This window comes from Camelus bactrianus, chromosome 3, assembly GCF_048773025.1.
Source record: "Camelus bactrianus isolate YW-2024 breed Bactrian camel chromosome 3, ASM4877302v1, whole genome shotgun sequence".
Lineage (NCBI taxonomy): Eukaryota > Metazoa > Chordata > Mammalia > Artiodactyla > Camelidae > Camelus > Camelus bactrianus.
In genome coordinates, this window is record NC_133541.1 from 98,590,443 (window position 1) to 98,606,964 (window position 16,522).

The 16,522-nt window shown below is 35.8% G+C and overlaps 1 protein-coding gene across 1 annotated transcript in view; it reads left to right on the plus strand.

Annotated features, from left to right (window-relative positions):
- CTNNA1 (catenin alpha 1) overlaps positions 1-16,522 on the plus strand; it is a 154,234-nt gene that overhangs the window by 13,156 nt on the left and 124,556 nt on the right. The window contains exons 2-3 of the mRNA XM_074360744.1: positions 10,144-10,250; positions 11,607-11,802. Coding sequence (XP_074216845.1) covers positions 10,146-10,250; positions 11,607-11,802 — 301 coding nt within the window. The 5' untranslated portion in view covers positions 10,144-10,145. The remainder of the gene's footprint in view (positions 1-10,143; positions 10,251-11,606; positions 11,803-16,522) is intronic.

The following is a 16,522-nucleotide window of genomic DNA, read 5'->3' on the forward strand; positions in this document are numbered from 1 at the left end:
CACCCATTTCCTTTTGTGCTTAATAATTAACTGCTGTGATGATCCCAAGAATGTAGTAATTGGTCAGTCATTGATTAATGAACGACAGAATAGGTCATCAAAGTGTTTACTACAAGTTTTACAGACAGTTCTTTCTTGTTTTCTCACTCAGTCTGGGTAACTTCCTAGACTCTGGTCAAGTTTAGGCATCTTTTCTCCTGGTTCTCCAAGAAAAGTACAGTCCTTTTCTTCCTGTGGGTTTCTCAGCTGTGAGAGAAGTTTCTCTGCCTTTTAGTCCCATTGTTACAAAACAAAAACCTCTTTTCCTTTTTATTTCTCTTTTCACTTGTGCTTCCAGTCCAGATGCTGGTTTCATCTTTGTTTTTGAGACCAGAGTCATCCAGTTCCTTGTGGAAATAAGAGACTTCCTGTGCATCCATAATCAGTTGTCTGTTATGAGGGCTTAGTGCAGTTTTCTATTAAACACTCTTCCATTGTTAACGGTCTCAGCCATGGGTGGAAGCTAAGTGAACGAACCTAGATACTGAGTTCATACTGCAGTTACTTAAGCAGCTCTGGAGCTTGGTTTTGTTTTTGTTTTTGTTTTTTTTCCTTTACCTGATCTCTTCTCACTTCTTGCTCTATGCTTCAGCCACGTTTGCCACCTTTTCCTCTTAAGTCCTGGGAGATGCTGCCTCATCTCTGTTACCTCTGCCTGCAGTGCTCTTCCTCCAGATAATTCACTTAATTGGCTCTTCCTTGACTTTCAGATTTCAGCTCAAATGTTATCAAGGCAGAAAGGCCCTCGAAGGACCCTACCTAATTTCATTACTGTTACCCTGCCTAATTTATTTCCTAGCACAGATACTGTCTTATATGTTTATTTATGCTATTACCACAGTGAAGTTTCATGAAGGCTGTTTTTTGGTCTTGAATATTGACTTTATGGAGAAGGCACTCAAATATTTGCTGATTGAGCAGCTAAAATGGTTGACTGAACTTTCTTTTTTTAAGGTTTACCTTTTGTCCTTTTCTTGGCATTTTGGTAATCATTGTGTCTCCTGATGTTTGTGGCATGGCAGTACTTTCAATCAGCTGTTCCCTGTGTTTCCCCATTGCTTTTGGTACTCTAGAGAAAGTAAGAAAAGGAATAAAATGAGAGTGATGGTATGTTTTATGATTAAAAATAATTATAATCTTTAAAAAAGTAATAATAAAATAACTATAATAATTATAATCTTTAAAAAATAATAAAGATCTAGCCAGTTGTCATTTTTCTCAGTGATCTATATACTTGGAAGGAGAGTGACTTCTACTGTGTGCCAAAAAAGTGCCTGATACAAAATGTATTTGTATAGCATGAGTTGATTACATACAAATGATGGTTTATGTGATCCAGTACTCTGCAGTAAATCGGAGATTTTTTACTCTGATTATATTTTGGCCCCCAGGTTTGACTAAGGCTCAGCATTTTTTTTTTGAGGGAGGGGGATGATGATATTATACTTGTGATTAGAAAGAGATTGCTTTTTTTTTTTTTGTTTTTTTTTGCGGTGGCAGGGTAAAGCAAGTTTTGTTTACATGAACCTGTGTTTTATACTTTCTCTTATTCCTCTTGCCCCTCTTCCCCTATCCCCACCTAGTTTACATTTTAGAAGAAAGTGACAGGCTTAGGGGTGGATTTAGTAAAATAGATAGGTATCAGAGTGAGTCTTAATTATAAGGGTTACTTTGTATTTTTGGTCAGTAACTGGGAGATTTGAGAGTTGAGTTTCCAACAGCTGTGTTCTCTAATGCAGATGAAACCTGGCATCCCTATGACTGTACTGAGTAATACACAATCCTGTATCGTTTGTAGTGTGACAGTTACCGTTTCTGTGGGTACTTTTAATTTCTGAATTTCCTGATTTGCATTTAAATGAACCATCCTAACATTGCATTAACTTAACCTTGCTGTTAAAAAAAAATTGGCATTGAGTATCTAGGTAAGGATATTCTAAAGCTTTGGAGCAGACACATTTTAAGAATGATGTAGCTATTCTGTCGTAAATGAACATTTAATGTCTTTGGAGAAGGTTATGTAGCTCTTTGTACGAATGAGGCAGTTTGCCAACAATCAGCTTCCTTGGTTCTGCTGGAACTATGCTTTTACTTTCTGCTTGTTGCTTCTCCATTTCACTTTCTATCATAAAGATAGCTAGTCAAACACCTACATCTCTGCCCCTTTCTGAATTTATAGTGAACTTTTGCTTTATAGACAGGATTGCTATTTATAAGGTAATGAAAACTAAATAACTACAGTTTAACTTTTTATTTAGTTGAACTAAGCATGATCCCTCCTGGAAAAACCTAAGGTTGCTGTAATTCATTAAGGTTGGCTAGCTCTAGTAAGTTTTGTAATAGATCTTGTGAGGGAGTGCTCTGTAACTTAATTGGAAAACTAGAAACTGCCAAGAGTTTAAAAGTTATTTGTTTAGCTACTCTAAACAATACCATTAATTGTAGAGAAGTAGAAGATATGACTAAGACTGAGGCAGGAGCTTTGTCTTGGTAGGCTTGTAAATATTTTAAAACCAGGTTGCATAAATTTAGTTCAGCTAATGCTGTGCTCTGCATAAACCATCTTTGCGTAAAGTACCTTGCCAGCAACTTAAGGCATATAAGGAAGCATAAGCATAGTTATCTTTAAACTTAAAATACAGCTAGGAAGACCACAGGCTAAACCTGGGAATAATTAATTACATTTAATGAAACAATTAAGAGGCCATTGAGAGAAATTTAAATGAAGGGAACACTAGGATTTGAGAGCTAGGAGGATTTGGAGCTTAGAATTTAACCCCTTTCATTTTATCGATGAGAAAACTGGGGATCCAGAAAGGTGAGGTGACTTGCCCAAGGTCAGAGAAAAAGTAAGTGTCAAAGGTGGTTCAAGAGGCCATGTTCTTTCCAGAGAACATGTTTTCATTAGACTTTAAATGTTCTACCTCTACTTTTTGAAATCTTTAGGGTTGGAGTCACCAGAAGTATAACTTGGTTGCATTGTGTAGTTTAATAATGTGCGGTGTCACTCTTGGCAGGGCCTTTGATTAAAGATGCCACACAAGGCAGTCTGCTTCCATCACGGTTATTGAAAGACTTGAAAACACACTGAATGAGTTCTCAATTTTCAAGTGTCGGTATATTTCAAGTTTCTCAATGGAAGTGAGTGATTGAGTCCTTTCCTTTAACACCTTTAGTGGGAGTCTGAGTCTGGTGAATTTTTATGTGGGAGGCTGGAGACCTCAGAGACATTAGTTAAGAGGTTGTAGAGTTCTGGAATGTAGAACTGGAAAGAACTTCAGGGGAGAATCTTGTTCATTGGTTGCAGAGATGATTGTTTGTCCTACACAGAGGGAAACATTTTTGGAACAAGTTGCTATCATTAAAATTGGGAGATTTCACATAAAAATCTGCATGTCTGGGTCTCTTGAAATATCAAATGATCTGCTGACCCTAGGTCTGTGTAGTAAAGATTGCCTGGAGCTGATGGGAGCTGGGCACATGCTTTTCCCATTTACCAGTCCTGGCCCCTCCTAGAGGTCTCCCCAGACCCAGAGAAGTCAGATTATCATTTGCAATTTATTATTATTGTGCTTACACTCTGCCTTTTTTCCAGTTAAGAAGAAATTGAAATTGTTTTGTATCCCAGAGTGTCAAAATTAAGAAAATAACAGACCAAGAAGCCTTTTTTCCCCTGAGAATTAAGAAAAAAAATTATTTTAAACAGCATGTACAAATCATCAGAGGACTCTTGTTCTTTCTCTCAGACAATCTTAATTTTTCTAAAGTCTTTTTTTTTTTTTCTCTGAGTGGCTTAACTCAGGCTTCCCAGGCCCACTTTGGGTAGCTTCCTCACTCTTTGAGTTATCTCCAAACAGCTTTCCTCCTTGACAGCTTTGTAGGAAAGGAAAGGTTGCTTTCTTTAGGAAGCTGGCAACCTCGGGAGAAGATGAATTCATGTCCTAAAGAACCAACTCTCTGCTACCTGTCAGTGGGCAAGAGCTTTTAATAAAAAGGGGAGCTTCAGGGTGTATAGGTGGAGGGGAGGGGTCTACGTGCAGAACCGCACAGTCAACTCTGACAGTCATCTTGAAATTGGTCCTGTGGTGGTCTGATTAGCGTCATCTTGATTTTTAAAGTACAGTTAATCTTTGGTTCCAGGGTTTGTTCACATTTCTTTGAGACCAGTTCTTGAAATTGTGTAAGGTGGAGCAACTTCTGTCATGGCTATACTCTGGCCATCTTGTAGTTAACTTATTCCACCTGGTAGGGGTTTTAGTGTCTATAAAGCAGCTCAAAGGATATGGCTCAGAATATTATCTATAGCCTTTGAGGAGGAACTAAGGATCCTTGACTTTATTTAATAACTAAACTATTACTATTTTGCCCTGTTTGACTGCTTTTCTTTGCTTATCTATTTTTTCATTTCTCTGATTAAATTTATTCTTTGGCTAAGGTTTTTCTACAGACAAGAGTCAAGGTGACAACACTGGGGGAGGTAGGGGAGTCTGTTCCAGAAGGCCCCATAGGGTCCTCCATTACAACTTCCCTGTGGCTTCAGACTTGTCTTTCAGCTCAGGACTCTCATCCTGGCCCCAGTTTTACTTATGAAGAAACTGGGCACAAGTTGTAGATTCTAAAACAATATAAGAGTGCATATGTATGCTGTTTGGACCTTGATTTTCTGGTTTTCAAAAGCCATTAAGTCCTCAGATGAGTTTCTTTCCCCAGACAAGGATTGAGCTAACAGCTTTTCTCTGAGCTCCTTTTAAGAAAGCTTTTTATTTCAAGGAAGAAAAAAAAAAAAGGAAGAGTTTCTTTCTTTGGGAAAGTGAATTGTCATATGTTATACTTGTTTAATAATTAAAACCCAAACATGACCACATGACTAGTTGGAGCTGGCTTCACCTAAGTTATCTCTTGACTCCCTCCCTGTGTAACCTTTGAAAGCTTTTCTGTATTGTGTTGATGCAGTGGCAGTGGAATGCTAGGATACAGGAATGCAGTATCCATGGGACAAATCATTCCTTCTGAAGTGTCTTATCTGTGACATTTGATGACATTTGCTGGAGCTGTTGTCAGCCCTTCAGCAATCTAGCACTCCCATCTCCTAAGGTTGACTGACTTGGGTTGATCAGTTTAGTGGACAAATAACCTTTGAAAAACCAAAGTATAGGCTGTTCATAATATGAATGTAGAGAGCAAATTTGCCCACTTGTGGTGAAACAAATTCCCTGGAAACTGGCATTCTGAGTTGACAGATTAAACAGGTCCAAATTCCTTTTGGCATCCCATCTTCATTGATTCTAGAATTTTTTGATGCTTAGTCTTGGTGAGATGTTAGTTGATGTCTGCACTAATTTTCAGCAGTATCTAAAGGGGCCTACCTATTTGTGCCTCAAGCATGCCTTTATGGGAGAGGATACAAACAGGTATTTTTATATTAAAGTTGTCAGGAGTGGGATAGTACAGACATGTGCAGTTCTACCTTGTCCTGGTCATTATTCTAATATAGAATTTATGTGTTTGATGATGTTTTCTATAGAGAATCTAGAACTATGCTATCTGATAAAATAGTCCTTAGTAGCTATTAAACATTAATTAAAATGAAATAAAATTAAAAAAAATTCTCAGCTATACTACCCACATTTCTTCTACGCTCCCTTTCCCTCCTCCTCCCTTCTCCTCTTTCCCCTCCTCCTCCCTTATCTTCTCTCCTCCTGCCCTTCCCTCTCTCCATGCCTTCTCCCTTCCTATTCCTCATTCTTCCTTTCAGTTTCCCTCTTCCTTGTCTCTCTCCTCCCTCTCTTTTCTTTTCCCCTCCTCTTACTTTCCATTCCACTTTCCATTCTTCTCTGTATGTATACATATATTTAATACATTTTCTGAACCATATGAGAGTAACTTACAGACATCTTTTCTGTTACTTAGAACAAGGACATAACTATAATATAATAATGAGAATTTGAAAATTTAACATTGATACAATACTGTTTATTATTTACTTCAGAATCCTTAATCAAATTTTATCAGTATTTTTCTTCTAGTACAATTTCAATCCAAAATGCCTGTATTTAGTTTTCATGTCTGTTAGCCTCCTTTAATCTGGAAGAATTTCTCAGGCTATTTTTGTTTTTTTCTACCTTGACATTTTTGAAGACTATAGCTGATTATTTTGTAGAGTATCCCTCACTTTGAGTTTGTCTGATGTTTCCTCATGACAAGATTGAGGTTAATGTAATTTTGACAGGAAATACCACAGAAAATGATGTTGTATCCTTCTCAGTGCTTTTTATCAGGAGATACATGATGTTCATTTGTCCCATTATTGGGGATGTTAATTTTCTTTACATGGTTAAGGTGTTGTTTGTCAGGTTTCTCCACTGGAGAGTTACTGTATTCCTCCTCTTTGTAATCAATAAATAATCTGTTGGGAGTTACTGTGAAACTATGTAAATACTCAGTTTCTTAGTAAATTTTCACCTACTTGCTTTAGCATTCTTTCATAATTCTTGCCTGAATATTATTATGATATTTCCTAAATGGTGACTTTTCTAAATGCTATTCCTTCTATATTTATTAGTTGATTTTCTATTAGAGAAGAAATTTTCCTTCTCTTTTATTCATATTAGCATAGAACTTATTCAGTGGATCATAGTTTGTTTAATCTTCACAGAAGCTCTCTAAAGGTAATGATAGTCTTTTTTTTTTTTTCTTTTAAGTAAATGATAATCTTATTTTATAAATGAGGGAACAAGTTTAGAGCGGTTAAGTGATGATCAAGCATGCCTTTTGATTATATTGTCCTTATAGTTTGTAAAATAAAGATTCTACTTTTTTATTACACAGGTATTTAGAAAGTTATTTTTATAATTTTATAATATCAGAAAATATAGTTAAAAAAAAAGAACATTACCACTCATCCCTAACTCTTAAAGGTAATATTGTTGTTAATATTTTCATTTATATATGCTCCTGCAGTTATACTTCATATTGTTTTAGAAATCCCCTTTCCATATTCAGTAGTATTTTTTTTAACGTTTTCTCATAAACCTCTACAACATTTCTCCCATTCTTAAAATGAGAAATTTCAGATATACACTCACCCATACATATGTCCTTGATCTAGGTTTAACAGTTATGAGTTTTTTTTCATAATTCCTTGATCTCTCTGTTTATGTGTTTGTACTTTTGCTAAATTTGAAAGTTGCGGTCATCTTGACATTTCACCCCTGAATATTTCACCATGTGTCTCCTAAAAGTAGTCATTTTTCTACATAGCCACATTTTCATTATCACACCTGTGAAACTGAGCAGTAATTCCATAATATCATCTAATATTTAGTATTAAAATTTTGCCAGTTTTCCTACAGATCTCTTAATAGTTGTTTGTTTCAAACCAGGATCCAAACAAGGTACATGTATTGCATTAGTTTCTTTTGTCTCCTTAGTCTTTTAGTCTAGAATACCCCCACCCCCACCAGCTGCCTGCTTTTTGAAAAGTTAAGGCCACATTGTCCTGTAGAATGCCTTACATTCTGGATTTGTCTGTTTCCTCATGGTGTTACTTAACCTGTTCTCTCTGTATCCCCTATAAACTTCTATACATCATATAAACTTGAAATTCAGTCTAGGTTTAGGGTTTCTTAACCTGCACTGAATTTGGATTGGAAAAGTTTTGTCTTTGTTACTATTAACAGGAATATAGTGTTTCCTTCTATTAATGTAGAAAACAAACTCCAGTTTTCAACTGAACCTGTAACTTTGTTCCATCAGTAGGAATCTCAGTGCTTTTCATGTATGCCGTGATTATATCTTGAAAAAAGTGAATGTTCATTATTACTTTGAAGTAGTTATCAGACTTCTTGACATGTTATTTAGTATGTTAATAAAGAGCATGTATATTAACTGCATCGCACATTTGTTTGTAAAGTACTTTGATAACTAATTTTCAGTATTCGTGTTTTATTTGTAATTATTTGAATTATAATTCATGCATCTTAAAAAGCATTCTGAGAAAGGATCTATAGCTGCACTGTGCAATCAATATAGAAGCCATTAGCTACATGTGGCTATTGAGTGCTTGAAATGTGGCTTTTCTGAATTTAAATGAGCCTTAAAACACATCTCAGATTTTCAATGCTTAGTACTTATGTAAAACATCTCTAATAGAAAAAAATACTGATTACATATTGAAATAATATTTTGGATATACTATTTTAAATAAAATATATTGTTGAAATTAATTTCATCAGTTTATCTTTACTTTTTTAACGTAACTACTAGAAAATAATTATATAGGTGGCTTGTATTGTTTCTGTTGGACAACATTGGTCGATAGGGTGTAGTAGACTGCTAAAGGGGTCCATGGCATTGAGAAAGATTAAGAATCCCTATGCAGAGGCTTCATTAGACTCAGGTTAAACATTTAATTTTAACTTTGCTGTTGCACAACTAACTTTGCTCAGTTTATAGTAATACCGAGGCTCATGAAAAACACATTTAAAACGTTTTTTCCATCAATACTTTTTAGGGAGTGTAGAGCACTTCATATTTCATCATATTAGGCATATAATATCAGAGCTTCATTATTAGAAATGTTAAATTTAGTTATTTAAGGGGGTGACCATTAGATCTCAGCCTTGTAAAGGTTTAGCCTGCCCCCCTTGTAATTAGTAAGTAACCAACCTGTCAGGTGATACTTTGGCACCTTACAAATATGCTGTTTTCTAATAAATAACCTGTCACCTAATGGTGTTAATGTCCATGGGTAATCCTTGCCTCAGTCAGTTATTACACTGGTATTTACAAATGGTCATTTTCTAATTCTATTCTACATTCATGGTAAAGAAATTCCTTTCCTACTCCCTTTCTTTTCTTGTGAGGATCCCTATGGTCATAGGCTATCTGTCTGTCTAATACATAGTTACAGTCATCAGTTATTCTTCTTTACTGAACTTGGAGCCCTTGGTTCTTGTATCTTTTTGATATGATCTTGTTAGTCTCTGTGCTTTTCCTTGCTTTCTGCACAATAGTATATATCAGACCTGGAATAAGCCCCACCCATTTTTTTTCCCCTGAAGGAAATAATATTTAGTAGAAATAAAGATGGGCAGTGAGAACACTGTTTAGTGTTTTTTCTAAATTTTGTCAACATTGTTTTTTAAGAGCAGCATAGTATCCCATTGTGTGGTTGGTTATGTGATTTATTCAGTGATCTGTTGTTTGAAATTTAGTTTACAGTTTTTAATAATTGTGTACAGTGCTGTTGGGAATGTCGTTGTATCCAAGTTTTTACACATACCTTAATTTCTCCTTTAGAATAAGAATCAAGAAGTAGAATTTCTCCTTCATAAGAATGTACCCTTTAAAGAAAGGTTTTATATTTCTATCAACAGTTTGTTGTCTGGAAATTTTATGTTACTGTTTACCTCAACGACACACTTCTGTTTTTCTTTTTTTTTTCTTTAAGGCACTACTTATAGAAGCAAACACCAGCTGCTTGGTATTTTGGTTGAAGTCTTTCCCCTTACTCTTACAGCCTCTGTCTAATGGAAGTTTACCTTGACACTGATACAGTGATATTTGACTAAGTGCAACTGGAAATTGCTTCTGGCTATCAGTGATAATAGCTGTAGGTACAGAAGGCAGCCGACCTTAAGCATTATGTTTCAATATAGTACGACAAGATGTTCCCTAAGAATCCATCAAAAAATGAAGTGGAGTGTATACCTTTTAGAAATATTGTACTATAAATGTTGTGGAGGAAGAAAAACTAGGATCTTCTGTATTAGCCTTCATTCACTTTACCTTTTCATGCTGATTCTAAGTCAGTATGGAAAAACTGGGGGTGACAGTTTCTTGGTTCTAGGGAAGTCCAAAGGGAAAAGCTCAATGTGCTTGGGAATGCCCTCTTGTAACACCCCTAATGTTTATAAACTCAAAATCTTAAGTATAAGCGGTTGTAAGAATTATTAGTCCCTAATGTGTAGGCTAGTAAGAATTTTTTATCTTGTGGTGAATGTCACTTTCCTAGTATTAACGTCCTTAACTAGGAGAAGATTTGTTATGTATTAGCATGTTTGTGTTTGATATTTGCCTGACGAGGTTTTTGTTTCCTTTCAGAAATGACTGCTGTCCACGCAGGCAACATAAACTTCAAATGGGATCCCAAAAGTTTAGAGATCAGGACTTTGGCAGTTGAAAGACTGTTGGAGCCTCTTGTTACCCAGGTAAGAATCTACAAACAAATGCATAGTTGTTGTAACATGGTTCCATAGCAATAGGCCTGGGTAACAAACACAGGGCAAGGTTATTTAGTTCAAAGCCTTCATTTGAGTGGTTGAGTTTAGGCTGATAGTAATTAGACAGTTTAGCTCCACTAATAATTAAATTTTGATGCATGGATTCATTTAACTCTTTAGAAACATAGTTGCTGCCATTTTTTTCAGTCTTATTGGCCATAATAGGAGCCAGTGGTATGTAGTGCAACTTTCCAAATGTTTGCACTTTGTAGATGTTTTTTTGGTATCACTCTTTGCTTGGAAGCTATTTCTAAGAAAGATGGGGTATGGAGCCTTGACTGTTAAGTCTCTTCACTCTGCTTAACACACCTTTGATTGTCTAGGATCTATTAGCAGGTCGTTTAATTTGAGGAGGTAGGTTTGGAATGTTCTGTTACTAGCACAGATATCACAATGTGATAACATTTTATTAACCGTTAGCAACTAGCTATGCACTTTCAGTGTTTTGGCACATTTTACACTTGTGTGTGTGTATGTGTGAGAGTGTGTAAGAAAATGAGATGTAGCGGCATGTGCTTTCTTCTTAAAAAAACTCCATTCCAGCTCATAAATATAATCTAGTATTATAAATAAGTAGGAGTGTGTACTAAGACTCAGGAATATTTACTTTCTTGGAGCCTAGCTACTGCAGCTCTTTTGAGGGGTCAGGAGGTCTTTTGAGGGGCAAATTACCCTAATCACAAATCTTTAGTTATCTTCAACCTACAGATCATCTGGTAGTATTAATGGTTAATGTCTGGGACTTAAACGCCATCACGGTAGGCTGCTTTGAGCAGTTGTTCGTTTCTTTACTGAGGGCCTTTCCTAATTAATTGCTGAGATTTGTGTGAATAAACTGTGAAAAGATTTCAGAAGCAAGTTCTCCTAAAACATTTTGCACTGGTTGAAAACATTGAAAAATGTAACCTCCAGGCAAAGGTAGTAAGCTCATTGTTAACCTCTTTCTGAACTTCTTGATGACACATTATAGAGATGTGTAACTTGGTTGTTGTCAGTTTTTAATTTGTAAAATGGGGCTTAAAAACTTAATGATCATGTTTGAGGAACTAAAATATTATATTTCTTACCTTACACATTGAGATAGCTAAATTATTTTGGAAACTAGAGTATCATTCTTGAATATTTTCAGTATGGAGAGAGTTGTATGTTATTAACACTTAGTGGAATTTCATAATGTGATGTTTCATTTTGATATGAATAATTTATTCTTGCTATATTTAAAGATGTTAGTTTTTCTGTTATTTTAATTGACTGCAGTTTAATTTTCAAAAATGAAACTTTTAGGTTACAACTCTGGTAAACACCAATACTAAGGGGCCGTCTAATAAGAAGAGAGGTCGTTCTAAGAAGGCCCATGTTTTGGCTGCATCTGTTGAACAAGCAACTGAGAATTTCTTGGAGAAGGGGGATAAAATTGCGAAGGAGAGTCAATTTCTCAAGGAGGAGCTTGTGGCTGCTGTAGAAGATGTTCGAAAACAAGGTAGGTCAATATTGCTTTTTACATATATAGAGAGAGGCAGGCCTTTCTAGAAAATTCTTGAAGGTGACTTTTTGTGGTCAATATTTTTATTCTTATATGCTTACCAGTTGTTCAGATAACATAATATTCAGTTATTGGGAAAGTATTAAATTATACTGGCTTAAGCTTCAATCAGAAGAGATACTAACAACGGAACATCTATTTTGAGAGATCTGAATCCATTTCTCTTTGGTGTTATAAGTAATAGTTGAGTATTAGAAGTGTTGTAACACAATTTGATAGGAAATAAATGGGGCAGAAGTTTACTTTTCATCCTATATAATATCTCTTAGTTCATGCTGAAGACATAGGGGTGATAAAATGGAAAAATGTCCAGCCATTATGAAAATACCCTTGAAACTACTCCATTCTGTCAGACTCATATGTTAAATCAGTCATCCATATTTGCACTGGTTTGAGTTTGAAATAATTTAAATCTGAGCTTAAAGGAATCATGTTTTGGGAAACTCAGAAATAATAAAAAGTGAAATTGTAACATACAGCTTATCAGTAGTTACTATTAGAAAAACTGTCATCACCATGATGCTACATATATGATAAGAGGTCTTTAAATCTGGAAGATTAACTTCTTGAAACCTATAGTTTTGTGTTAAAATTCTGGTCCAGCAGGAGGACTTCAACAAAGACATAGGTTTTTGGACATCAGGTAAATTGATCTGACCCCCTACTCTGTGCATTTGCTTTACTGGCCTTTGGGAGAACCTGAGTGGATCTCTGTTGGCTGACAGCAATGTGCATAGTCCACTGGAGTCTTAAGTCAAATTCATTCCTATGACAGTACCCAAAAAGGACAGTGCATTTAATGGAGATGCTGTCTCCAGTTGTTTTGAATTTGTGAGTAAATATTTCTTAATACTGCAAATGATGAGATTATTTAAATTTCATAATATTAGCTAAGTGGATATATTAGTTTTCTAGGATTGCCGTAATAAAATTATTATAAACTTGGTTGCTTAGAACAACAGAAACTTATTTTCTTGAAGTTCTGGAGGCCAGATAGCTGAAACCAAGGTGTCATCAGGTTGATTCTTGGGGGCTCATATGAAAAATCTTTTCCATGTTCTTTCATAGCTTCTGGCAGTTGCTGGCAATCTTGGTGTTCCATGGCTTGTAGACATACTACTCCAGTCTCTGCCTTTTTTTGTCACATGCTATTTTCTCCTTGCATCTGTGTGCAAAGTCCCTCTTACGTGAACAACAGTCATTGAATTAGGGTCCAGCCTAATCCACTATGACCCTTTTTTTTTTTTTTTTAACATTTTTTATTGATTTATAATCATCTTACAATGTTGTGTCAAATTCCAGTGTAGAGCACAATTTTTCAATTATACATGAACATATATATATTCATTGTCACATTTTTTTCTCTGTGAGCTACCATAAGATCTTGTATATATTTCCCTGTGCTATACAGTATAATCTTGTTTATCTATTCTACAATTTTGAAATCCCAGTCTATCTCTTCCCACCCCCCCGCTCCCTTGGTAACCACAAGTTTGTATTCTATGTCTGTGAGTCTATTTCTGTTTTGTATTTATGCTTTGTTTTTTGTTTTGTTTTTTTAGATTCCACATATGAGCGATCTCATATGGTATTTTTCTTTCTCTTTCTGGCTTACTTCACTTAGAATGACATTCTCCAGGTGCATCCATGTTGCTGCAAATGGCATTATGTTGTCCGTTTTTATGGCTGAGTAATATTCCATTGTATAAACATACCACATCTTCTTTAGCCGGTCATCTGTTGATGGACATTTAGGCTGTTTCCATGTCTTGGCTATTGTAAATAGTGCTGCTATGAACATTGGGGTGCAGGTGTCATCCTGAAGTAGGGTTCCTTCTGGATATATGCCCAGGAGCAAGATTCCTGGGTCACTATGACCTTTTAAACTTGATTGTATCTGCAAAGACCCTACATCCAGAAAAGACGCCAATCATAGGTTCTGGGTGGACTTGAATTTTGGGAGGACAGTATTCAACCTAGTAGAGTGGGTTTTGAATGAATTTATTTTAAAGCAGTTTAATTGTGCAATGCAGGATAATTTTTGAGCTTTCTGTTGAGGAAATTAGGATGCCCATTACTTCATTGTCCTCTGTGAGAAAGTTTTGCTCTCCAAGTTTTCTTGTCTCCTCTGAATGAAACTCACAATATTAATGAGTGAATTTGGTCTAGTGTTCATTGATTCTAGTGACTACGACATTTATTTTCAAAATGTGTTTAATGTTACATGTATCTGTTTTTCACTATATATGTTTCTTATTTCAGAAGTTACTGTGATACAAATCTGTATATATGTTTCTTATTTCAGAAGTTACTGTGATACAAATCATGGTATAATACACTCCCCCCAAATTGCGAATCATCTAAACTTTTTGTTTTCTTGTTGTTTTTGTTTATATCCAAGAAAATCTTTTATGTGGCTCTGAATCATAAGTACTTACCTGTCCTAGTGCAGCTTTGCAATTATATATGATCTATCTGTGATCTATTCCCCATAATTTACCTGCTTCTTGCAGGGAAAAAAAACCCTATAACTTAAACAAAAACATAACTGTCTCCCATCATTACTGTATCAGATTGTGAAAAGCTGAAGTGCCTTGCTTTTTTCTGTTGGGTTGCTTTTTGTTTGAAGCATGTGAAGAAATGGTGATGAAACCTCTCTCCTATCATAAGTAGAGCAAAATATATGATAAGAAAATGGTTATGCACAGATTCTTTAGTCAACCAAACCTTGTTGGTTCTGTTGTTAAAGCTGTTTACTCATCGCTTGAAATCTTGAAGTGATGTTATCTGCAGATTTTGGACACTTCTCCCTGTAAGAAGTGGGGCCTAACTTAATTCTCTTAAATGTGTGTTGGACTTAAGAGACTCTTGGCTCTATAAAGAATAGAATGTGGTGTGAAAGTTACATCATCTACTTTTAAAGCAAAATTATAAAGAGTGTACTATCATGCTGTCTCTTCCTGGTGAATTATTCTCTCTGGGGGAAGCTGGCTGCTGTGTTATGAAGGACACTCAGGAGGTTCTGTGGTGAGGAACTGAGACCTCTTACACCTATTTATCAAACATGTGAATAAGTCACCTTGGAGGCAGATCCCCCAGCTTCAGTCAAGTTTCAGGTGATGGCAGCCCCAACCCACCCTGAATTCCTGATCCACAGAAAACTTAGGGAGATAATGTCATTTTTAACCTGCCAACTTTTGGGGTGATTTGTTGGGCAGGAAAAGATAATTGATACAGACACTTTTCCCAGGCCTGCTTTCAGTGGTCCTGAGCACTTACACAAAACTGACCTAATTGCTCTGAATTTTACTGGTATATAAAATGCAGAGTAATTATGATTTATCTAGAGCTCCATAACAGATTGACTAATGAATTAGAATTCTTCGCACTTGAAGTCTGTGCTTATCCAGTGGAACACTTAATTGCTAAGGGATATATAAGAAGATTTTCTTGTTCTGAATCAATGTGGGCTACTTTCGTCTAGTATAAGTTGGCATTTCCCCGCCCCCCCCCCCCCAAAAGGGATTAGGTATTAGGTTGGGAAAGTAGCTACAGACAATATATAAACAAATGGACATGCTGTATTCCAGTAAAACAATAAAAACATGGGGTTGGCCAGATTTGACCCACTATACTTCTGATACAGGGTTTTCCCAGATTTGACCTGCTGTACTTCTGATATAGGGTTTTCCCAGCCTATTAAAGATATGAGCTTACTGTTTTCAAATAAGTATTGATTTATGTACTTATTAATAATGCTTTTGAGCCAAAAATTAGACCTTTTGTATCTTTGTGTTTGTATAAGCCCTGTGCTTTCTTTGCAGTCATAATTAATAACAGACTAATGTATACAGTTTTTTAGCATAACTTAATTTTCTTTTTTTTTTTTTGCCTCTGATTACATGAATAATAAACACAAACATCTGTGAGTACACTAAATGCTTATCTGACACTGTCAGTGGGTAAAGCATTCACATAAATGCAGGGTCACTTTGCCTTAAGACCAGGTGAGTCTCCTGTGGTAGATGGGAGCCAATTACCAATTGCATGGCATTGAAACCCTTGTTGATCTCGGGGTTTCATTGTACTGCCAGTCAACCTTAACTAGTTGTTAACTACCTTATATGGACTGAGGCATACAAGTGCCTCTTAGAAATGTGCTCTTTTCTCTTTTTGGGACCCTACCCACCCCGACATTGCCTACTTTGGTTAGATCATTCTTACCTTAGACTTTTTCTTCCTGGCTCTTATCACAGTGATAATTAAATAATTGATTGTCTTCCCTTCTCTAGCCTCCAGCAAGGTGGGTTCTTTGCTGGTCTAGTGACTGTTCTCTGTGGCAGCAGTCATGGTGCCTGGTCCTTGATAGGCACTTAGATGTTTGAGGAAGATAATTGACTGTGTTCTCCAAGAAAAGGCTCATCTCAAAAATTAAGGTGTTTTCCTTCTCAGTGCTAAATGTAAATACAGGAGTACCAATGGAGAGTCTTAACTTTAAAAAAAAATTGAGGTATAATTTACATAATATAAAATTCATCCTTTTAAAGTGTATAATTCAATGGTTTTTAGTATATTCACGGAATTGTGCAGCTGTCATCATTATTTAATTACAGAACATTTTCATTACCCCCAAAAGAAATCTCATATCCATTAGCAG